A 26213-nucleotide genomic window follows, 5' to 3' on the forward strand; every position below is an offset into this window, starting at 1 on the left:
TGATCTAAACCAGAAACCCTGGAATCATTTAACTCCCCTTCTCCCTTATATTAAACATCCAGTCAATCACCAAAACCTGTGGCCCCTTAGTCCAAAACTAAAACATCCTGAATCATCTTCTGATGCCCACACTTAATTCTGCGTTCACTAATACTCCAAATGTCATTAGAGGAATGGAGCTGGATAAGGACCGTAAAACCACAGACTGCGCCTTGACAACCTCTGCACTGTTAGTTATACACAAGAATAAGAGAAGCAGAAGGGTGGGGGAAAAAATGAAGAAGCAGGGCAATGCCCTTAAGAAATGCAGTAATGAGAAAGAGATAGGTCCAGAGGCTAGGGTGTTTCTTTGGGTGGTAGAGGACACCTGGGTATGTGTATATTCTGAGGGGAAGAAGTCAATAGAAGAAAACACATAGAAGATGTAATTAAGAGAAGGAATAATTAAAATAGTAAAGTTCCAGAGGAAGATGCAGAACAAAGGTAGAGACATTAGTCTTGGTAACAAGTGGAGACACAGTTTTTTCTGAAAAATAGAAGTGGAATAAGAGATAGACAGAAACCTGGATGAGTTCAGAGGCTCAGGAGAAAATCATGGAGACCACACCAAAGATTGGCCCCATGGTGTAAAGTCATCAGACAGAGTTGAGGGAGTCTAGACTGCAAGGGTGACAGCAGCCTTCTCCCGGAAGGCATGGGAGGAATGGAAAAAATAAGACTAGCAGGACCCAAGGCCTCAGAAAGTTATGTTCTCTCCTCCTCTCCAAAAGTATAAATAAGTATAAAAAGTATAAGTAGTACCCCCCATGGATCCTGTAAATTTCAGGTGTGAGAGCAACCAAAAAATAAATAAAATTTTCTTTAACATACATAAATTACATATTCACAGAACATTGCTTTCCTTTTACCCTTGTATCACTACAACCACTTTTGGAATAATGCAAGTGATCGTTCTTTAAATATAATACTTAACATGCAATAGAGAATTCAAAAGTATGTACAAAAGAGAGATTAAGAAGAGGAGGGACGTAGTAAATTTTAGTTTATTGAAAATGTTTAAACATGCTTTACCTCTCGTATTTCGTGGCCAGCTCCTCTATATGATTGCAAATCCTCCAAGATACCTTCTGCATCTTTTAATACTACATTCACCTGATTATAAATTTCCTTCTCAGACTCTGTAGGCTGGGCATCTAAATAGCAGGAAAGCACAAAAAAATTTACAGTCACATGATTTTTTTAGTACATGTATAACTCTAAGCAATGAACAATCTCAATTTCTAAAGATGGCTCACATTTTATTCAATGTTAACTTTGCACTTCTTAGAAAAGACTGATAACTTTTCCATACTTCTACATTTGAATAGCTAGCCTCAAGTTTGTAAAATCACAAAGGAGCAAGGGACCATCAAACATTACTATTTATCTTAAGTTACAAACCATGACTTGGTATATTAAATGAACTTGAGAACAGTAATTCAAAATTTAAATTTGGGATAGTGTTAATAATCACTTTTACTACTATAGTAATCATTACCAGTAATAACTGCAAATGCATGAATAATGATTTATTTTAAAGCAACAGAAATGGAAAGCCTACTAATATATCTTGTTCATCTACACCTTAAGACTGAAACTACTTTATTTTCCTATAAAGTTCATTTTAATGACTTGAGTTTCAATATAGAATAAAAACTATTTTAAAAGAATAGTTGTTAGATGTTTCCCTTTACTAGGGACCACTTTAAATTCTGTGCCAATGAACTTCTCTGCTGATGAGCACAAGGTCAAAACTCCTGTGCAGAGGAATTCAAATTATGACACTGTTTCAGAACGGCTAGACTGAAAACCAGATACTTGCAGCTATAATACTGTCACTGAAGTTTTGAAATACTAAAGCAAAAACGGGCTCCCCACATACTTGGGACTGAGTGAGAGAAAAATGAAGGGAGAATTACAGTCATAAAAAGCACAATCAGGAACACAAACATATGGGCACTTCCACCACCTGTGGTGTTAGCCACAGAGCATATGCTAATAGATGACTAAATCTGGATTTCTCGCTCCTAAATTTGAGGTAGCAGAAACCCTGTTTTTAATAACTTGGTCATTTGTTTCTTTTTTAATACAATTTTTTTTTGAGAAAAATGGGCAATCTGTGTGAAATGGGAGTTTTTCATAAATCTTTCCAATTAGACCACATTTGATTCTACAGATAAGGCATAAAGCACTAAAAATGATAAACGTTATGAACATCATAATGTTTTAGAAAGAGGAACTGTGTTGGCTGAATTCCTCCACACAAATATTTTTCTTACAAGGATAGGGGAGGCAGACCAAATTGATAATATGAACTGAGAACATTTCTAATAAATCCCTTTGTCTACCAATCATATAAAAACTAGTACTTAGACTTTTCTGCACCCACTTTACCTTCCCACAAATATACAATATATTTATTTCTTTCCTTTGAAAATTTAAACTTAGTTCACACATGAAACTAGGAGTCCAGATGCCTAAGAACTGTAACTTTATTTTGCACATAGGGCAAGTCATAATTCAATTCCACCTATTAAGGCTGCAAACTAGTCAAAAATATACCAGTTTTTAAAAAAATCAACAGAGTACCAAATTTTAACTTCAACATAGTTAAACAGCACTATGGCAACAATAGATAACATTCATGTGCAAAGCCAACTCAAGAATTTGTGTTCTTGTATCTGTTCCCTTATTTTCCAAATCTCCTTTCAGAAATCTGTTTAATAAAAATACTCTGACAAAATAATTACACAAGAGGAGCCAAATTAAAAATACTGTGTCCAAAGCCGTAAAGGTATTACTAGAAGCAAATATTGATACTGAAGCTAAATGATTTTTTAAAAATCAGGGTTTGCATTTAGCAGTAATAATTTCTCACATTTAGCCAGACCATATTCTCCAAACTAAAAGACACACACTAAAAAAAAGTACACCTCATAACTTTTATACTTACACCAGATGCAATAGAGAAAAATACTTTTTTAACATGCAAACAGCAGTTTTATACTTTTTCATATGGAATTGTGAAACTACAGACATAACATCAATAGTAGACACATATCATAGTTTTAATTCATGAAGTGGGAATTCATGACAAAGGACAATATTTTGACTATTATATATCAAAAGATACTTGTGAAGTTTGAAAATACTAAACTGTTTTGGTGTGGTGACCTAGCTGTTAACAGAAAAATGTGACACTGAGACTTACATACAGAAGAAACATTATCAAGTAGCTTTAAGTAGACCTTGGAAGTGGTTAATAATTATTAAAAGTTTAGTAAGTACCAAGAAATTTAAAAACAAAAGAGAAGATTCCAGTTCCCCCTAAGGGTGGAAAAAATACCCAGCACCACACTGATTAAACATTTTTAGACTGTCACAGGAAAGTCACATTTATAATTTTGAAAGCTGCTGAAGACTGCTGTAGAAATGAAGACAAACAGAAAGTAGCAGACAGGTAATAAGCACTACTTTACTGAGAGCAAGTCATGCAAAAGGGTGAAATACTAGGGAGGGAGAAAAGATTATAAAATAAAGCATTTTTTTTTCAAAAAATGGTATCATATAATACAACCAAGACTTGTCACTGTGATTTTTCATGGCAAAGAATGAAAAATTTTATTACTTGGAGAAAAAAACTATCATTTAACCAGGTGACAAAAGGACATTCATTTGAATGCAAAATAAAGTATCTACTACTTAGAGCAGGAGCAGTGATTACTCATCAAGATTAGTTTTAATAGCTGTTCAAGGGAAATTAAGGCATGTTTCAGTTGCTCTTATTATTTGAAGGTAAAATTAAATAATCGTAATTTCATACTGGTTTTCTATTAAAGAGTCACTGAAAATAATTGCTAAATTTCAATCTGAATTTTATACAATTTTATAAAAAATAGAAAAGGGGGCAAAGATCAGCTACAAAAAAAAATAACAAAAAGAAAGTCACAGAAAAACTGTAATTGTGATAAGGGGCCATTGTGCTTTAGTCTTGCACTCACTCATTCGGTAAATATTTACGATCTATCTCCCTAAGTTTCATCAAGGCAGGGACCTCAGTGTATAGCACATACACTGTACAGGATGTAAACTTGTCCCAAGTAGATTTTCTGTAACAAGTGTTTGGTGAATGAATGAGAAGGTAGAGATATAAATGCGCCTCCAGCATGAGTTAAAGGAAACTATTATGCATTTTTATCTCTGTATGACTATAATCCTCCATCATTTTAGAAAAATAAATATAAGAAAATGCCACCAGAATAAAGATATTTCAAAGTATAGGGCAAAAGCAACTGAAAATATGCAAGAAGTAATATGGGAAAAAAAAGTTAAACTGAAAGAGTGGATCTCAAGTTTTACAAGATTGCGGAGGACAAGTCACACAAAAGACACAAGAATTAGAGGGAATGTATGACTAAATGGAAAGGCACTTTAACAAAGAATCAGAGAAAGTAAGATTCCATTCCTCATTTACAAACGACCATCTTTATTTACTCTCCTATTTTGGTCTACCTGGAGATAAGTCAAGTTAACTAACAGATACTGAACTTCTATCATTTACAAAGCACTGTGCAGGTTGGAAATGGACATAAAAATAAACAGAAGTGCCTCTTCTCCTAAGAACCACAATTTAATGGACTAAGAGATACAGTAGTTACTCAGGCTTAAGATGTGCCATTAGAATGAGCTATAAATGTCATTATCAAATAAGAAATTCCAAAAAGTACAAGAGGCTATACTGCCCCCAATTCAGTGCTTTTTATATGCTGCCATTAGCATAACTGCTGTCAAATTTTATGGGGCAATTCTGGGTTTATATCTTAGTTGAACCATTATTCTTAAAATAAAATCTTATCATATAGGTACAATTTAAGAAGAAGTCCCTTTTTCTAGTACACCTCAAGAGTAGATAACAGTATTTTCACTGAATATAGAATGTCATTTCATGCCTTAAGGGCTTTGTAGATGCTGTTCCTTCCTTCCTTCACTAACTTACCCTAAAACATTCTGACTCCACAACCCAACTCAAAGGTTACCATCAGAAAGTCTTCCATGATAACCCATCTACTAACTGCTAGGTATAGTTAACCCCCTGTGATCCACACTTTGAGTGGTAAAGGATGTCAAGGAAATTATTAGTTTGTGTTTCTATCTTACTATATTGAGAACTCCTGAAAGGAAGGTGCTGTATCTTCGTTATCTCTGAATCCTCAGCATCTACTGGTTGGCATACAGGAGGCAAGCCATAAATGTCTGTTGAACTGAACTGAAAAACCATGTATGTACAGGCATGTAAACTAAAGGCGTCATGATTTAAAGACATCTTCATTCTGTAAACTACAGGATTCCATTAGATCATGTTTTATATGCATAAAAATACTTAATTTGTACACAACTTGATACAAAATGCCAGTATATCTATCTGTATGAAATTATTTCTCTAGCTGCCCAATCATAGAGATACAATGAGCTAGATTTAACCACTAAGAATGAAATAGGGGCGCCTGAGTGGCTCAGTCGTTAAGCGTCTGACTTCGGCTCAGGTCATGATCCCAGGGTCCTGAGACTGAGCCCACACGTCAGGCTCCCTGCTCAGCGGGAGCCTGCTTCTCCCTCTCCTCCCTGCTTGTGCTCTCTCTCGTTATCTCTGTCACTATCTGTCTCTCTCTCTCAAATAAATAAATAAAAAATCTTCAAAAAAAAAAAAGAGGAATGGAGGAATGGTAAAGCCAAATTACTCTGGTAACCTGAATATTATTCTTCAATCAGAAACAAACAATGTAGTATTAAATATGCTACTTAATAAAAGAATGTGGCTTTATTCTCAGTAATCACAAGGAACTGGCAAATCAACTATATTGACAATTCCTAGTCTGCTATACAGCTGTTCAAGACAGGACCCATGCTTGGGCTAAAGTCACTGAAGTAGTCTAATGATAAGATAAACTTTTACAAATGCATATTTCCAAAAAGAAGCAAATATGCAATAGATGAAACAAAAACTGATTAAGAGTACTCTAATGTTGGAATCAAAAGAAAACATTTAAAAACCTACGTAAGAAGTAACAACGGGCAAACTCTGGGAAAGTATATGGCATATCCAGTGTCAAACTGAAAGTTCTACATTGGCTGATAAGGTCAACAAGTATCACCTTTACTTTACATCTGCCTTTAATAAGTTAACACTTCATGTATAGTACTTCATTATTGGTTGTTATTGGTGGTGGTGTCAGCAATTTTAACCTATTCCTGCCACTAAATTAGCTATTTAAATTTTAAGGATAATGGTTCAAACCCCCAAAGACTGTAAAGCCAAGACCAAAGAATATTTAAAATACTACAGTAAATTCATGCTTCTCACTTGACCACAACATGATGCTAGGTTTATAAAAAGATCAAGTGCCAAGTCTTGAACAAGATCTTGACTGTATCAAAGCCAAGATTCTGCAAATGTAAGGAATGTGAGACAGAATAAAAAGGAGACAGAATAGCAGAAAAATATACAAGACCAGTGTGAAACAGATGCAAACAAACTAAAATACAGCTCTAATGTAAGTTGCCTCATCTGAAAGAAGAATCTTCAAGTCAGCACTCTGCTTAACAACCCCAAGCTGATTAAAATTCATGCTGAACATGCACTTAAAATGGCACTGTTAAATTGTTGAGAAGGGTCAAGAAAACTAATATTCATTTAATAACATCTTCCCCTAAAAACCCAACAATTTAATATGGTCCTGATATTCACATTACTCTTCTTTGCTAGCCTGTACACAGGACCCAAACTGTAACAGAACATTTCTAGGAATTAAAAAAAAAAAAAAAATCAGAGACCACAAATTATTTCAATAAAATGTAGATAAGCTACAAACTGATTCATATGAACTGTCCTGGTTTAAAGAAAAAATATATAAATTATTCATAAAATAGAATGAATTGTATAATATCACATAAACTGAAGTTGATGGAAAATGCAATGACTCTCTGGGGATAGATTTTTAAGGGATTTATTTTGTTTTTAAAACCAGAAAAGGTCTTAAATTTTAAGAATTTAAAAATCTGTTCAAATGTTTTAATCTCAGATAAAAATGCATGGGATCACACAACTTATAAACTTCTATCTCTTCACCCTTTCCTAACAATTTTCTAATAATGATCAGTTAAAACAGCAACATTCACAGTGAAACAACCAATTTAATATCATTGTTCTCAATTTGACAACCAGATAAGCTAAAGCAATACAGACAGCCAAAAAGCAAAAGCTTTCCAACATGCACAGGGGTCAATGACACTTACCTGCCACTCTTAGACCATATTACAATAGGTCATGCAACATAAAACAAACAGAAGGCAAATTACTTAAAGGTCTGTGAACCCATTATTTTTCTTTTTATTTAGAGTTAGAAAAAAAAAAGGATTCCTGAAATACATACATATAATGAGTTTAACTTTTCAAATTAATTAGCTGTAAAGATTAAATAATTAAGGTTCACACTTACCTTTTAATATTATGCCCAAATTACTGAGCTTTGAATGGCCTTCATGAACAGATTTGTATTTAAAATACTTCAATAGATATACATAGAGTAATTAACACCTAGTCAATTTTTCTCAACTGCAATCAATTTTCCCCCAAATATTGCTTCTATTAACAAATCCCAAAATAGCAGTTGTCCTTTCCACCAAAATTTTTTCATAAAAATGTTTTCACTAGAGTATCTCCAATTATAAAATAACATCCAACTAGGAGATAAGACTCTCTTACAAAAATTCAAGTAAAAACATTTTATCACAATTTAATCTATAAAATCTTGACTTCCAGTTCTAGAAGGCACCAGAAATTTTACTCAAACAATTCATAGCTCAGTCATGCAAAGCAGTTAAAAAGATGGCAAAGTGGAAACATTCATTTAGTGCAAGACAAACGCAGTCTACTGCAGGCAAAGAGAAATAGATATAAAATCATCTTCTCACTTTCAAAATCAAGGAAAAAATTTGGCCCCTGCTCAAGGTCTGTGCATGTCAAAACTTTAAGAAGATTCCCCATGTTAAGGTACCTGTCAAGACAAGAATAAGAAAAGAGAAAATATCCCTTTATAAAAAAGAACATCTGAAATTTATTTTTTTAAAAAATAGTAACAGGGAAAATGTTCATTAGGCCATGAATTCGTCCTTCAGGTTACCCAGACTGTGCTCTGGCAGACAGCAAACCGGGTTCTCAAGGTGTTGGTATGTAGGACCTAGAGGTGAAATGTGGTTTTCCTGTACACAATGGCACAACTGTTGCTCTAATTCTTCTCAAAATTCTCCCAAGACAAGTTTCATTAATGGCCTTATAATGAAAAATTCTTTAAGTATTCCAATAGTGCTAGTATTCTGAAAAAGAAATTTCTTATCAAGAATTATTCACATGTCATCTTGCTTAATATTGCACTGAAACAAAAATTTATTTCAAAGCCAAATATTAAGAGTTTTGGCCACAGCTCACCTTTGCATTTCATCTTAACATAGCAGAATATTCAACTTACTTCCTGTATGCCATTCAATAAAGCATATATTTCCATCCATCTTAAATTTGGATTATTAATAAATTTGTGGAAGTTGTTTAAAGTATTGATTCTGGATATGCAGCACCATACTGATCTTCTGTAAGATTATCATAGGATTGTGAGCAAACACATTGCTGGGCGTAGTCACCAAGGCATACTATTAGAATGTTCATCATAAGGCTGCTTGCTTCATGGACTAATGAAAGGACAGCACTGGCTACAGACTCAACATGATTTTAGCAAATGAAAAACTAAAGAATTATACATATGATGGTGATGTTTGCCTACGATTAAGAAAAAAATCATGCAAACTTTGTTTGATCCCCATATTTTATTAACAAATATTTGGGCCAGCCTTCACTGCGGTGTGACCATCTTTCACCTTTACCATTATGCACCAGCTGTGAAGGGCTAAAGAGACTTACTTTCAAAGTCCAAGAAAAAATGTGCTGCATTGTGGTCTATGTCCCTGGTTAGCACCTTAATGAGATTACCCATGCCAGCAAACCTAAAAATAAAAATGGCAACATCATTTAGTTCCAGTAAAAAAAATTTTAAGCAGAGGCCTGGGATTCGGCAAAGGCTGGCTTGCTCATAATTACCAACAGGTGCAGGTTTATATACTTCTGGCATTGAAAATTTGGAACAACAAAAGCACATTTGGCTCTGAGTTTAGAGCCCTCTCCCTCTTTTCCACATATCAAAAAAGTTACATAAAGCAAGAATGGAAAAAAGATATTTTTACATATAACTTGCAATATTTACATTTGATTAATATCTATGCTAGTGTTACTCCTTTAAAATGTTTGAGGCATATATTCTCAACTTAAATTAACATCAAAAATAGATCTCTCAAATAAGTAAAAACTGAAACTATTATTTTTAAGTAATAGGGATATTTTCCTCCTTGCAGAACCAAACCCTATTGGGAATACTAGGAAGACAGTATTCAAACCACATTTAACCATTAAAGACTGAAGGGAATTATCAACTGATGACCCATTTAAGAAGTTTTACCACACATAAACCAGTATTTCTTACATCTTCTATACTCCTAAAATTAATCAGATTTTTCATTATTTAACTCAAAGACTGATAATTCAACAATATCAACTATACACAAACATACAAAATATATAACTTGGAAGTTAACACAGCAAACAAGCAAAAGGGAGCCAGCAACCACCAGAACTTAGTAAGTTTGCAGAGGAAAAACAGTAAAAATTAAGGCACTGGCATAAATCTTGCCCCCAAATTTGCCATGAATCAGTGAGGATGAAGGTGGAAGGAGGTGTCAGGAACATCCAGGAAACCAGGCTTAAACTGTGAAGTGGCAGTAACTATATGGAAGGCAGACTATGATAGATAGCACAGGCACACCACACCTTCCCCTCTCCCAGTTTCAATTTTTTTCTCCAAATATGGAACTGCTAGCAAATGTAAATGAAACAAAGCATAAAAGTAAAAATATTTTTTATCAGTGAAAGAAGACATCTTATTACTCACCCCCATTACAGACAATCTGAAAAGAGTTAGGACTTCTGGCCATCTGTGCTGTCCATTCCCCTCCCTTCCTCCACCTACGCCCTGGACAGTGGCATACGTTATCTAACTTTGAGCTTCCCAAAGAGGAAGTAATAGTATATGCATAACAGTTATTTGCTTTATAGGTCAAAGTGTGGCAGATTGACACACATACTTCTTAGAAAATGTTAAAATTTATTCACAAATGCTAAATTCACAAATGTTAAATTTACTCACAAATGATAAACACTGAAAAGTCCTCTCTCTTTTAAAACATTATTCCTCCAATGAGAGGTCAGAATCTATCTTATTTTTGATATTAAAATCCTTATTACACAGAATTTCACTGGAAAGATTTCGTACAATGTCTTAAGCATGGATAAACAGAGTAAAACTAAGAGGGAAATATTTCATCTTAATTATCTTATACACTGTAAAAAGTTTAATTCTAGGCTTTTTTATACAGGGAAAATATAAGCATTTTCCCAAAATCACACCCAAATAAGACCTCAAATTGGTTACCAAATTTATTCAAGAGTTGTTTTTTCCCTTTGGAACCATTTGGAAATAGAGTATTTCACAGCTTTAATTTTTAAAAGCTTTCACATATACATGGAATATCTGTTTCCAAACATATATAAATTCCTTTACCAACAAGAACTGAGACCAAATATACAAAGAATTACCTAATGGTATCAAAATTTCAATTACACTTGGAAAATAAGCACAAGAAAGGACTGAAATTGTCTTTAAGAGGGAAAAGGCAGCACATCATCGGTGTTAAAGAGTGTACTTCTATGGAATCAAACCAGAATTCCACCTCTACCTGACAGGCTGTCAAACCTTGAGGATGCTAGTTTACCTTTCTGGGACTCATTTTCTTCATCAGTAAAATATACATACCATAGAAACTATTTTAAAGGATTATTAGGAGAGTTCGATGAAATTAAGCTCTAACTTAGAACAGTGTCTGGCACACAGAAAGCATGCAATAAATGTTGGCTATTGTAACTACAACCCTAAAATTACAAAATCACTTTTAAACAAATTGTAATAGCTCTACTTCTTTAATATAAACCAGTCTTCAATTTATTAATGAATTTCAATATCATAAATCAGAGTAAATGACAAAGCCAATGCTTCCCCATTTTTGTCAAGAGTATTGCTGAAATGCTATCCTAAAATCAGTCTTATGATATCATCATCAGGTACAGGAGGAAGGGAGATTAGGTTTCCTTACCTTTTTACTTAGCATACAGTCGATCCTCAAGGAAAATATTCAAAATTGGCCAAGTCTGTCTCCTCCATTTTCCTACACCCCCCTCCATAAACTTCTTCCACTATTTGGTCCTTCTTTCAAGGTACCCTAGCCTAATGTGACCTTAATCCCCTCAACAAGTACTCAAAAATTAGAATTTCTTATCTCTTCATCCCAAACCCAGACACTTAAATCAAAAGTGGCTCAGCTTATCTAGTACAGGTTTCTCAACCTCAGTACTATTAACATCTGGGGCTGGGTAATTCTTTCGTGGAGAGAGGTCTGTCTCACACGGTAGGACCTTTAGCAACATCCTGGGCCTAATATGTACTAGAGGCCACCAGTAATCCAACACACGAGTTTTGACAACCAAAAATGACTCAAGATATTATCAAATGTACCCAGAGGGAATCATTCCTGGTTGACAACACTGAATGTAGTACAACTGGGGTCCAATGCAGAAAGTTTCTTTACCATAGAGCACTCAAGAAAAATCTATACAGGCAAACCACACTATGCGTGTCTCTTTGAACAAAAACTCACGGAATTCAGGGTGCTAGGGTGGCTCAGTCGGAGGAGCATTAGACTCTTGATCTCAGGGTTAGGAGTTGAAGCCCCACGTTGGGTGTACAGATTCCTTAAATAAATAAATAAAACTCACGGAATTTTTCCAAAGATCTGAAAACAGTTCAACAGTTTGTTATATCATCAGTTGTCATATCTTTTTAATAAGGGTAAACAAATAAATCAAAACCATATCCCTCTCTTACATAGTTTAACTCTTTAGCCAAAATCACAACAAACAGAACCTCTCCATCCTCTGATTTCAAAGAATACGATATATGGTAGCTGTCAGGTCTGGTAGGTACCAGACTGCCTGGGGTTCAAACCCCAGCTCTGTCACTAAGCCCTGCAACTATAGTCAGGTTTCTTAATTTCCTCATGCCTCATCTGTAAATTTGTTCATAACATTAATATCCACTGCGGAGGGTTCATAAAATCATTAAATGGGTTAAAAGAAGCAAAACATTTAGAAACCATGCTTGGCATTCTATTTGCTGCTATTGCTATGGCTATGTTAGAGGATCTGTTCCCAGTAGCAGAACCCAAGGAACATGAGGCTTCAGGGTGTGTGGCAGCCATATTTCCTGCCATAGAGGAAGCCAGCCTGTCACAAAAGGATAAAGCCTGCATGCTTTACACAAAGTGTCCTAAAGTCACGAATTTCTAATTCCATTTGTTCCTGAATTCTAGCTGCCATTTCCCTCAGTTTAGTTGCTAGATTCTTCTCCGGCTGTAAGATAGCCTAGTTTATTTCAACCAATTTCCTTTTTACCTGTTTAGTTGAGGTGGGTTTCTGTCATTTACATCTAAAAAAGTTCTGACTAGTAACATTTCTAAGTTTCAGATTAATGAATGTGATACAAAAGACACTAAGACATATAAAAGAGTTTTCAGATTATATAAAACTTGGGCCAAGATGCTTTTTATACTTTAGAGGCACTATTTCAAAGTAAGTAATAAATATTATAATTTAGAATAATAAACTGTCTTATAATCTGAATTTAGAAGGAAAAACCTAAAGATTCTCTTTCAAATTATATTATTGTAACCTCTGGATTAAACTAAATATTATAAATATTTACTAAATAAGCTAAGAAGAAATGTGACACACAGAAACCAGATATAGGTCACTTCAAGTGTTCACGGTATTTATGGTAAAATTTTGTGACTGTGAGCTCTTATGTTACATGTTTGTTTCAAAGTTGGTGAGTTACCTGAAAAGGTACTTGCTCTTCCTGGCCTGGAGTCTGTGGAATATATTTTTGAGCTCACAAAAGGCACTTAATACATTGGACCATTTTCCCAAAAGCATCTTTCTTTAATTAGAATAAAAGAAGCCAAGAGAAACACAACTATACGTTACAGTTAATATACTATTTACTCCCTTTTTAGAAAATTCCTAAGAGATGCTGTGATTTCATTTACCTTTTTGGGCTCTGCCTAGAATGCTAGTCCCCAAGATTTTCCCATGGCTGGCCTTTTTTCATTCTTCAGGACCCACCTTAACGCCCCCTCTTCAGACAGGTTCTGTCTGCCAACCTTATCCATAGTAGTTGTCCCTACCTCATTGTCTTCGATCACATCATTCAACTTCCTCCTTCAGCATACTTAACATAATCTGAATTACTATTTGTTTGTCAGTTTGCTTCATATCCAGTTTATAAACTTCGTATTTCTGGGTGGGGGATGAGAAAAAGGAAAATCTCAAATAGACCAATTAGCTTCCCTATAAATGAGGGTTTCTTAAACTTGGCATTACTAACATTTGACCCATATAATTCTCTGTTGTGGGGGCTGTCCTGGGCACTGTAGGATGTTGAGCATTCCAGGCCTCTATCCACTAGATACTTGGTATCACCCCAGCACCCAGCTGTGACAACCAACAATGCCTCCAGATGTTGTCAAATATCTCCTAGGGAGCAAAATTGCCCCAGTTAAGAACCACTACTTTAAACGTATGGCCACTAACATGAAGTGCATCCTCAGTTCTGCCCCACAATCCTACTATGCATCTCCAATCAGTCTACTCTCCTACTTCACCAGGTGACCATTCCACAAGGCTTTATTAATTTTTAATCTCCTCACACCTCTAACAATCTATCCTCCATCCTCACATGCAAGAAATGACCTCACTACATTGTTTACAAAAAGAAAGAAAGAAAGAAAGAAAGAAAGAAAGAAAGAAAGAAAGTCAGTCATCTACTGTTCTTTCTACCCTTCCTTCATCCGTAACCACTTAGTCTGCCCTCTGCACCTGTTCCTGAGAAACCTGGTTCTCCTACTCAAGGCTTCATGTCTTCCATACACCATCTTGCCTATCCTCTTTACAGCAAGAACTCGTCATATAAGTTGCCTGTTTTATTTCTACTTTTTTTTTTAAGATTTTATTTATTTGACAGAGAGAGACAGAGAGAGAGGGAACACAAACGGGGGAGTGGGCGAGGGAGATGCAGGCTTCCCGCGGAGCAGGGAGCCCGATGCAGGCTTCCCGCGGAGCAGGGAGCCCGATGCAGGCTTCCCGCGGAGCAGGGAGCCCGATGCAGGCTTCCCGCGGAGCAGGGAGCCCGATGCAGGCTTCCCGCGGAGCAGGGAGCCCGATGCAGGCTTCCCGCGGAGCAGGGAGCCCGATGCAGGCTTCCCGCGGAGCAGGGAGCCCGATGCAGGCTTCCCGCGGAGCAGGGAGCCCGATGCAGGCTTCCCGCGGAGCAGGGAGCCCGATGCAGGCTTCCCGCGGAGCAGGGAGCCCGATGCAGGCTTCCCGCGGAGCAGGGAGCCCGATGCAGGCTTCCCGCGGAGCAGGGAGCCCGATGCAGGCTTCCCGCGGAGCAGGGAGCCCGATGCAGGCTTCCCGCGGAGCAGGGAGCCCGATGCAGGCTTCCCGCGGAGCAGGGAGCCCGATGCAGGCTTCCCGCGGAGCAGGGAGCCCGATGCAGGCTTCCCGCGGAGCAGGGAGCCCGATGCAGGCTTCCCGCGGAGCAGGGAGCCCGATGCAGGCTTCCCGCGGAGCAGGGAGCCCGATGCAGGCTTCCCGCGGAGCAGGGAGCCCGATGCAGGCTTCCCGCGGAGCAGGGAGCCCGATGCAGGCTTCCCGCGGAGCAGGGAGCCCGATGCAGGCTTCCCGCGGAGCAGGGAGCCCGATGCAGGCTTCCCGCGGAGCAGGGAGCCCGATGCAGGCTTCCCGCGGAGCAGGGAGCCCGATGCAGGCTTCCCGCGGAGCAGGGAGCCCGATGCAGGCTTCCCGCGGAGCAGGGAGCCCGATGCAGGGCTCGATCCCAGGACCCTGGGATCATGACCTGAGCCGAAGGCAGACACTTAACAACTGAGCCACCCAGGTGCCCCTATTTCTACTTTTTACCTCCCATTCTTTCAATTTGTTCCAATCTGGCTTTTATTCCCACCAATACGATGAAGCTGGTCCTTGTCAAGATCACCAAAACCTGCATCTGGCTAACTCCAAAGGGCAATTTTCACACTTCAACTTACTGGATCTCTTAATAGCCTTTGACCCAGTTTATCACTCACTCCTTCCTGAAATACTTTCTTCACCTTTTTTTTTTTTTTTTAAAGATTTTATTCATTTATTTGACAGAGAGAGAGACAGCGAGAGAAGGAACACAAGCGGGGGGGGGGGGGAGTGGGAGAGGGAGAAGCAGGCCTCCCGCTGAGCAAGGAGCCCAATGCGAGGCTCGATCCCAGGACCCTGGGATCATGACCCAAGACGCCCAACGACTGAGCCACCCAGGTGCCTGTCTTCATCTGACATTTAGAACAATCCATTCTCCGGAGTTTCTTTTCTACTTTATGGCTCTTCTTTTTCCATATCTTTCCCTTTGGCATCCATAGTTCCTTCTTTCATCTTAAAACAAAAACTTTCCCTGACTGTATTTCCCTCACCAGTTCCCACCCTATTGCCTGCTTCTCTTTGCAGCAAAATTCCTTACGAAGAGTTGCTTACAGTCATTGTCTTTTATTCCTCTCCAACCAGGCTTTTGGCCAACCCTACACCACCAAAATTGTTCTGGCAAGGTCATCAAATAACCTCCATGATGCTAACTCCAATGGTCAATTCTCAAGTCCTCACCTCACTTACCCTTTCAGGAGCATCTGACATAACTGACATTTTCTCCTCCTCCTCAATACACTTTTCTCATTAGCTTAAAAGACACCCCATATCTCACGTCCTTCACTGCTACACCGGTCTTGTTCTTGCCACCATCATTTCTTTCCGGGATTACTTCGAAAGCCTCCTGTTTCTACTTTTGCTTCCTATTATTATAATGTCTTTTTATTACAAGAAGCAAAGCAATCTCTTAAAAATATAAATCAACCACATCCCTTTTCTGCTCAAAAACATGCAATGGCTTACAGATGCAATCAAATAAAATCCAAACTTCCTACCAGGTCCTACCTACAAAACCCTACACGATCTGTCCCTGACTCCCTTTGGTCTCAATCTCCCACCACTCTACACAACAGTCTGTTGCAGTTTCTCTAACAAAGCAAGGTTTCTTTCTCCTTGGAGCCTCTGTACCTGCTTTTTTCCTAGCCTGGAATGCTGTGTCACAGACCTTCAAATGGCAAGCTACTGTACTTCACTGAGGTCACAGCTTCAATCACACCACCTCAGAGAGGGCTTCCTTGACTAATACGCCTGTAAAATCTCTTCCTCTTTCCTCTTCTCAAACTGATGGTTATCACCATCTTAAACATACCTGTACCTTTATCTATTTGTGTCTGCCACTGCAAGGTAAACTTTTAAGATGGCAGGGGCTCTATTTTGGACAGCACTCTATCTCTAGCACCTGAAACAATGCTTGGGGATGTACTAGGTAGTCATAAATATTGACTCAATAAACAAATGATTGAAAATACAGAAAACAAAAATTTGTAAAGTTTTATAGAAGTGTTCCAAGAAGGAGGGGGAGGGAAAATGAAAACAAATATTGACAATTGAAAATTGAATTTAAAAAAAAAAAGGCCTGAGATTTTAGAAAGCATGCATGTTTTCCCAGTCAGATCAATGAAGAAACTGTCTCTCTCACTCTCTCAGTAAAAGCCAGTAGTCTTATGAGCAACTAGTAAGAATTTCTGAAATATTAAATAATTAGAGAAATAAAGTGACAGAAAATATGAATATCACGAAAAGTCTATACAGTATGCCCACCTAACTAAGCAAGAATATAATATCCTTCTACAGCCATAAATATGGCTCCAAAGTAAGAATGGAGACTAGCCTACATCATAATTCTAATCTTTGTAAAACTGAACAGCATTCGTAACATTTTTTTTAAAAAAAGCTTGGAAATGTGGGTTTAAGTTTTATTTAGTTTCCTTTAGACCATAAGTCTTCCCCCAAAAGCCCTATTTGGGAATTCTTCAAATCTGAGAAAGAAGAATTAAAAACAGAGTGTTGATCCTGTGCTATCAAAATTTTATAAGAACTCCGAAAAGCCAACATCCATATCATCTTCAACCCGGATAACTGAATAAAGAACTCAAAGAAATATGATGAAGCGTTAGAGAAAAGGAGATTCTGAAAAACATACTTTTTCTTTTTAAAAAAACTTCACAACCGATTTTAGAAGAATGCTTTACAAAGCCATACCTTCCAATTTACAGTGACTAAAAATGTGTGTGTGAAAAAACTTATCGAAACGGTGACTAAAAACTGCCAACCATTTTTATTTTTATATTTTTTTGAAGTTGGAATGTATGAGCCATGCTCTTTTTTTTTAAAGATTCCATTTATTTATTTGACAGACAGAGAGAGACACAAGCAGGGGGGAGCAACAGAGGGAGAAGCAGGCTCCCCGCTGAACAAGGACCCCGACGTGGGACTTGATCCCAGAATCCCAGGACCATGACCTGAGCCGAAGGCAGACGCTCAACCAACTGAGCCACCCAGGCGCCCCTCCCAACCATTTTTAATGTTGAAGACAAAGAACTTCTTGACTTTATCCAAGCTCTAAATTCTAGGCAAAAAGTCTTCTGGAAAACATATTACCACATAATGTTGCTGAATTATATTCTGTTGTGCATAAAAACATTACTTAATATTAAATATGATATTTCTCTGTATTATCAGACATTTAGACCTGCAGAAGCAACGGGAAGCCTTTAAAATGGACAAGATGGTGGGTTAATGGAGAATTCAACCACACTTCTGCTTTACTTGTCTGCCAAGAAATTTCTGGTTCTCATACAACATGAATCATGAATCTGAAGAAATATTAACAGAATGGAAAATTAGTAATGAAAAATATGATTCAATTTACAATGACAACAGAACACACATGATGAAGGCCAAGAGCAGCTGAGGAATCACAAGCTTAAGCTTTATTCATTCACACTCTTCAGCTGTGTGTTCAGAAACTAATTATGACACAATGTAATATAGCAAAATATATTTTGCATAAGCAAAGATATAGTGAATCACTTTCATAACTCTCCAAAAACAAACCACCGGATATACCAGAGATTCTGGAATTGCTTTGTCATATATTCAATCAAGCAGCTAAATACATGTTAAAAAATCTACTTTAATATTAAAAAAAATTAATATTCAGTCGGTTGAGCGTCTGCCTTCGGCTCAGGTCGTGATCCCGGGGTCCTTGGATCAAGTCCCGCATCAGGCTCCTTGCTGAGTGGGGGGCCTGCTTCTCCCTCTGCCTGCCTCTGTCTCTCTCTCTCTAATAAATAAATAAAATCTTTAAAAAATTAATATTACACTCTGAATAACAATGCCAACAGAAACAAAATTACTAATAAGCAATGGTTCTTTCAAACAAAGTACTTCACCTACCAGAACCTGTTGAAAAAATAAGTTAGCAGACTCTTAGTAATTACAAAAATACTATAGGACATATGCTAGAATGATCCTTCTAATCAATCCACTATATAGCAAATGTTGCAATTAGGTGAATGCAAAGTTGAAAGGCAGGGAGAAATTCAGTTTTGCTATCCTGCAAGCTAGTTACAAAACTCTAATGCCATATTTCTAGATCTAAGGTTTATTAAGGATAAACATTTCTCAAGTGATTCCATAAAGCAGCAAGTACAAGCTAAAATAGAAGAAACTTCAAAAAAAATTCAAATGGTATCAACAATCTCACTTAGCACATCTGCTTCTAAAAATATTCAGGCACCATCCCCTTCAAACACTGCACAAAGTCTTGTTTATAGAACTACTTCTATGAAACTACATCATCACCATTTGAAAGCAAATGCTGATTTAAGATTGCAAATGAACAGCAGAGTGACTCCAGGAGTCACTGAGCAGCTGACAATAGTACAAGAACAAACTATTTTCAGTAGGTCAAACTTTTAAAATCTGACTGTTCAAATTAATAACATTGTAATAATTACACTGCAATAAAGTTTCTGATTAATATATCCCAGAAGTGTATTCTATGATGATTTTTGGCTCTGGCTTTAGCTGAATATTGACTTAATTGGCCAAATATGTATTTGATGCACCTCCGATACAAGCACACAAAGTAAATCTTCAAAGTGGTACAGAGTAAATATCCAATAAATACCTACTGAATTCAGTTAAGAACTGTAAATAGGTGAAATCCAGTGGCATTTCTTCTATTTGAAGAATCAGGTACACAATAATTTAAAGGAAAGGTATAATCACAATTCCTTCTTAGCTTCTAACATGGTTACAACTTACTTTAGAAACACAACAGTTGATTGTACTGAACATACCAACTTTGGGCACGAAGTGGGAAACCTCCAATAGTTAGCTGAGTGCCATTTATAATGGAGAGAAATAACCAACTCAAGCTAGCCTACCAATAAAGCATCTATAATAATTATCCTGACATTGCACTATCTGCTCCACTGATTGCCGTACAAATGCACATCACACCCTAACCTTCTTGTTACCTTCGTCTTTAATTCTTTCTTCCCAACAAGAGAAGCTGCTAAACAGAATCTTTGTTCTAGCACAATGACAATGACTGGGCAACAGGTAAATGGCATAACCAAGATTTCCCTTTTCCTCTTGCCCCTCCTTGTTTTCTGATCTTTATGTGGTAAATATGTTTAAGCAGAATCTAAGCTCCCAAGACTTCAACTCTCTCCCCATTCCTGGTTCCACAGCATTTGGTAAAATAAGTAGACTGAGCATCCCCTCTAAGATTCTAAGACCATCTGAGCATGCACTATCCAAGTACTAGAATTCTAAAAGGAAGCATGAAAATGGTGGCACTGTACTTAAAAAAGATAAATGAATACTGTGTGGGCAAAAAGGCAGACTGTGACAGTTATTTACCTACTAATGCCCACCACTAAGCCCATCCTTCTGTAATCTTTTAATGCTAGGACTAAGACGCTGAAGAGTCTATCTCCTAGACTACTTTGTCAGCTGGCTTCTCACTGGGCCCCACCAACTACAAGGAAATTGGAAGGTGGGAAGAAAGAAGGTCCCTCTTTGGGGGCTTCTGGCTGACTCAGTTGGAAGAGCATGTGACTCTTGATCTCAGGGTTCTAAGTTCAAGCCTCACAGTGAATGTAGAGATTACTTAAATAAATAAAACTTAGGGGAAAAAAAGGTCTCTGTTTTTCAAGTCCTGTCAGCGTTTCCTGTCATCAAAAGCTAGCTATCTGGGGGCACCTGGGGTTGCTCAGTCGATTGGGCATCAGACTCTTAATTTCGGCTCAGGTCATGATCTCGGGGTTGTGGGATTGGGCCCTGCATTGGGCTCTGCATTCAGCACAAAAGTTTGCTTGTCTCTCTCCCTCTGCTCCTCCCTGCCATTCACACATGCTCTACCTCTAGGGAAAAAAAAGATTTTATTTATTTTACAGAGAGAGTGAGAGAAAGAGCACAAGCAGGGGGAGGGGCAGAGGGAGAGAAAGAAGCAGGCTCCCCACTGAGCAGGGAGCCCGATGTGGGGCTTGATCCCAGGATCCTGGGATCATGACCTGAGCTGAAGGCAGTCACTTAAGCAACTGAGCCACCCACGTGCCCCTAAAATCTTAAAAAAACAAACAAAAGTTTGCTATGGCTCTAGGCTCCAGCTCCTGGGGAATGCCAAGCAGCACTGCAGTGCCTGGCCCCTCCAGAGGTCTGAGCTTCCAGTCTTCTAGAGTTCTTCCTTTGAGGTCCTAAATTCTGCCTACCCTGCCTTTTCCCTTCTTTCCCCCCAGCTCTAGAAGTGAAAGTTGCTTCCTGTGGTTACCATTAATATCTTAGTTACCTCATGTGATAGAACAGCGTATGTATTTGGTCTTTATCCCACCCCACCCCCATGCCTAACCCAGAGCTCCTAAATCCCTTGGAATTTGCTGGGTGACAGGAGCATCTCTTAATGAGTCCCCTAGATGGCTTCAAGATGAGGGCTGGTTGCCAGAAAGACCAAGGCACACTTAGATTTCAGCCCTACCTCCTGACCTCTGGCGAGGGTAGAGGGACTGGAGATTGATCACCAATGGCCAATGATTTATAATCGGTCATGCCTATATAATGGGACCTCCATAAAAACCCCTAAATGATGGAGTCTGAGGAAATTCCAGATTGGTAAATGCATCCACATGCTGGGAAGGAAACACACCCCAACTCCATGGGGACAGAAGCCCCTATGATCAGGACATTTTCGGACCTCACTCTATGTACCTCTTCATCTGGCTGTTCATTTGTACCCTTTATAAAATCCTTTATAATAAACTGGTACTAGTGTAAGTACAGTGCTTCTCTGAGTTCTATGAGCCATTACAGCAGATTATCAAACTTGAGGAAGGAGTCATGGGAACAAGCCCCGCCCCTTCACAGCTGGATGGTCAGGAGTACAGGAGGCCTGGGACCTGTGAATGGCATCTGGAGTGGAGGGGAGTCTTGTGGGACTAAGCCCTTAACCTGTGAGGTCTGTGCACCAACTCTACATAGTTAGAGTCAGCATCAGAATGAATTGTAGGATACCCAGTTGGTATCTGGAGAGTTGGAGAATTGACTGGTATGGGAAAAAAAGCCCCACACATTTGGTACAGGTGTTAGAAAACAGTTCAGAATTAATGTCAGCAGTGTTGTGAGTAAAAACATGCACATCTCAGCATCCTTTTTTTGCTCAGGCTTCCAACATTTGTGTAAATAAATCCACATGTTAAATCCCTTCTTAAAAATACCTAGCAAGGTTTCTGCTATCTTGGTTGAAATCTGATACAGAAGTTTCAGACAGTAGCTTAATCCTTAACCTTACCCACAATATCTGATCTATCATCATCAGATACTAGTGTAGCTATTAATAAAGTAATCCTTTGATTTTCCTTCCTTTGCAAAATGTAGAGGAGAAGAAGCAGGATTCAGGTACTACTGGGTGCCCAGCCATACCACCACAACAGAAGTATTAAAATCTCACCATAAATCCCTAGCAGATGTTAAGAGCAATATATTAGCCTAGTGATCACATGGAGATCAGTTACTGGTCTTAAAGAAATGTGACACAAACAAACAATAGAATGGAAATTGGGAGACTTGATTTCTAGTCTTGATTCTCTCACAAAATATGTGACTTTACCCAAGTCAGTACTTGTTAGACTGAATCTCTCACATTGCTTCGGCCATGACTCTACATATGTTACACTGCATCTCTCCTAATGCTGACATCTAGTGGATACACTTAGATCTAGTATGTTAAAATGAAAAACCTTATTTACACTATTTTAAATAAAAGACTCACTAGGATGCCTGCCCATGTACAATAAATACAATAAATTAGGAGACAAATACTATCTCTTAAATGGAAGTGAACCATCATAAATTAGTATCACATCAGATTGTCATGGCATCTTTGAATTTGATTCAGAGATTACTAGTAATAGTACTCTTCCATGCCTCCAGCTATTAAAAAATTAAACCACCAATGCAAATTACTGCCTGAGCTGCAAATTTAAAACAAGAAAGCAAAGACATGCTTCCTGCTATAATGCCTTACATCAGGTAAAGACATAAGTTATTAGAAGGGCTAATATAAAGTTCCAAGGCAAGTAGTTTAAGAATGTACAGAAAGGTGATGGGAATCTGAAAAAAAAAAAAAAAACACTGAGCCCCCAAATTACCTATTTTACAAGGATTAAGAAGGTTTTTCTTGAAAAAATATGATCTTTAAACAAGAAATAGTACTGTGAATTCACTTTCTTAAAACGTACCACTATTTTAGGGGCACGTGGGTGGCTCAGTCAGTTAGGTGGCTGCCTTCAGCTCGGGTCATGATCCTGGGGTCCTGGGATCGGGCCCCGCATCAGGCTCCCTGCTCAGAGGAGAGTCTGCGTCTCTCTCTCCCAGTGCCCCTCCCCCCCCGCTCGTACTCTCTTTCTCTCAAATAAATAAAATCTTACAAAAAAAGTACCACTATTTTGCAATTCATAAAAAATTATACCTACACATGTATGGTAAAATATATAAATATGCAAGTGAATGATAAACACAAAGTTTAAGATACTGGTTATCTCTGGAGAGAGACAGGGCCCTAGGACCAGGCAACTTCAAAGGTGTGGGTAACATTCCAGTTCCTCAGTTACTGGTGGATTCAGGGATTTTAGGCTTTCACGTTTACAAATAAAGGTATTCTTTTTTTATGTACCAATAATTAAAAAAAAAATTAAATGTAGAGGGGCGCCTGGGTGGCTCAGTCCGTTAAGCGTCTGACTCTTGATTTCGGCTCCGGCCACGATCTCAGGGCCCTTGAGACGGCGCCCCAGAAGACGGGGCCCCGCGTCTGACTGCGCTCAGCAGGGGATCCGCTTGAGATTATCTTACCCTCTCCCTCTGTCCTGTCCCCCACTCTTTCAATCTTAAAAACAAAATTTATTTATTTTTAAAGATTTTATTTATTTATTCATGAGAGACAGAGGGACAGAGAGAGAGGGAGAGAGAGAGAAGCAGAGGGAGAAGCAGGCTCCCAAGGAGCAGGGAGCCCAATGCGGGACTCGATCCCAGGACCCTGGGATCATGACCTGAGCCGAAGGCAGATGCTTAACCATCGGAGCCACCCAGGTGCCCCTTAAAAACAAAATTCAAATGTAAAGTCACTGATATTCAAAGAACACATATGACTCAAAGATGCCCAACAAAAATGACTGGATTGGAATTCAGGTGTCTGAACGCTTTGCAATACACATGCAACAATGCATGGATAAGCCACTAAATAAAAACCCTCACACATGTAAAACCTTGAGTATTTCCACAGCTAGCTGGTGTTTACAGTGCCTGGTGATAGTTGCTGCTGTTCAAAATCAAACCACCTTTCCTTAGCTCCTGTCTGCCGATTACTGTGACAGACACTGAATATTTGGCACTGAAGAGTTCACAGACGAGTGGAAGAGACAAGATGGTGTGGCATGCTTCATACAGAAGCATACAAACAACACAATGAACATACAGAAAAAGGAACACCTAACCAAAGGATTCCCAGAGGGGCTGATTCTTAAGTACTTCTTGCTGTCTATTTCTTTAAATTAGAAAATAATTTAAACATAAAAAAAAAATATTCATATACTCTACCACCAGATCAAAGCAATGACATTTTGCCGTATGTTGCTTCAGAGGCCTCCCTATGTTTTTGTGCAGTTAACCTCCCAACGTTTCCCAACCAACTTTCCTCTCCTCCATGTCCTAAGGTAATCTTTAAAGTATGCTTCCTTTCCAAACATATTTTAGAATTTTTACTGTGAAGGTCTGTATTCATAAACAACACAGCACTGTTGTGCTTTTCAATTTGCATGATTTATTGTCCATATTCCTTTAGAACTCACTTTTCTCACTCACTGGTGTTTTGAGAATTATCCATGTTCACTCAGTACAGTATTTCATGGTTCAAAGAAAGCAGTTTATTTACTTATTCACCTATTGAGGGGCAATGCCTTTTCAATTTTTCTCTATTAACAAAGTATGCTGGACGCCTGGGTGGCTCAGTCGGTTCAGTGTCTGCCTTCGGCTCAGGTCATGATCCCAGCGTCCTGGGATCAAGCCCCGCATTGGCCTCCCTGCTTGGCGGGGAGTCTGCTTCTCCCTCTGCCTCTCCCCTTGGCTTGTGCTCTCTCTCCCTCAAATAAATAAAATCTTAAAAAAAAAAACCACAAAGTATGCTTTACACATATCCTTTCACACACTACATACACTTGTGCCCCCGCAGAAGAGTTTCCACTGGATGGCAATCTAGAAATTAAAGGGCAACTGTAACTCTACTACATTGTGCCAAACTACTCTCCACAGTACTTCTATCAATTCACTATTCCACTAGTAAAAGCTCTCCTCTCTCCCATCCTCCAAAACCTCAAGCTTCAAATGTTTAGATTGTGAAATATCTCACTGATGCTTTAATTTACATTTTCTTGATTATCAATCAGTAAAAATGTGCCTCCCGGCCACCTGTAAAACGTATATTCATATCCTCTGTAACTTGTGCCATTTATTTTTCTACCATCTTTCCCACACCTCCCTTTCTATACACTGTACTCCGTACTGCAGGGGCCCAGAATCGGTAAATGACATCCTTGCCAGCTAGTTAGGTTATGTCAGTAAGAGGCACTGGAAGGTGAGCAGGCAGGGGAGAGAGAGAGAAGCTTTCCGTCTCTGGCCAGGACAGACCAGTAGCTGCTCTAACAGCAGTCAGATGAGGTGAGGCCAGTATGCACTGCTCCAGTCAGAGGCAGAAGCAAGTGCAGCCGTGGGCTGCAGTCTAGTGGAGGGAGCAGCTTATCTCTGGTAGCAGAGCCATCATCCCACTTTTTTTTTTTTTTTTTTTGCCACTCTATGTCTCTTCTTCCTCTTTGCTCTTCTAGTCCAATACCTTCATAACCAATCCTCTATATTAAATTCCCTGTTTGAAATACCCAGGGTGGTATGTTTTCCTAATTCAAATCCAGCTGATATATCACTCTGCTATCCCCCACAGTTGGGCTTTAGGAATTCTAGGTAGGACTTCTGGGTACCAATCTTTTGATGCTTATACACATGGCAAATATTTTCTCCTAATCTGTAATACTGCAGTATCCTAGTCTTAACTTCGTCTATGGTACCATCTGTCACATGTAATCCACTTTTCTTTGTGGTCTATGCTTACCGTTTAAGTAATGATTCATCTGCAAAAGTGCGTTGGCTATTCTTGGTCCTTTGTTCACCCATGTAACTGTCAAGTTCTGCAAAAATCTTAATGGGACTTTGACTCGATTTTGCATTAAATACACACACACACGCAAATACACATACCATTCTGAGGCAGAACTCCCATCTTTATAATATCAACCATTCTTTCATTTAATCTATAAATATGAGATTA

At 38.5% G+C, this 26213-nt stretch overlaps 1 protein-coding gene across 10 annotated transcripts in view; it reads right to left on the reverse strand.

The window, feature by feature from the left end:
- The window catches only part of CYRIB (CYFIP related Rac1 interactor B), a 143605-nt gene that overhangs the window by 23501 nt on the left and 93891 nt on the right, over positions 1–26213 (reverse strand). For 4 of the 10 annotated variants that reach the window (XM_027596260.1, XM_027596243.2, XM_027596218.1 and 1 more), the window contains 2 exons: positions 8011–8093; positions 1072–1193 (listed from right to left, as the gene is read on the reverse strand). In XM_027596260.1, the coding sequence (XP_027452061.1) occupies positions 1072–1193; positions 8011–8083 (195 nt within the window). In that variant the 5' untranslated portion in view covers positions 8084–8093. Of the gene's footprint in view, positions 1–1071; positions 1194–8010; positions 8094–9010; positions 9094–11910; positions 12928–13494; positions 13607–25997; positions 26174–26213 lie in introns of those variants that run through there. The other 6 variants (XM_027596270.2, XM_027596250.2, XM_027596233.2 and 3 more) reach the window with 6 other exon arrangements.

This window comes from Zalophus californianus, chromosome 4 (assembly GCF_009762305.2).
Source record: "Zalophus californianus isolate mZalCal1 chromosome 4, mZalCal1.pri.v2, whole genome shotgun sequence".
Classification (NCBI taxonomy): Eukaryota; Metazoa; Chordata; class Mammalia; order Carnivora; family Otariidae; genus Zalophus; species Zalophus californianus.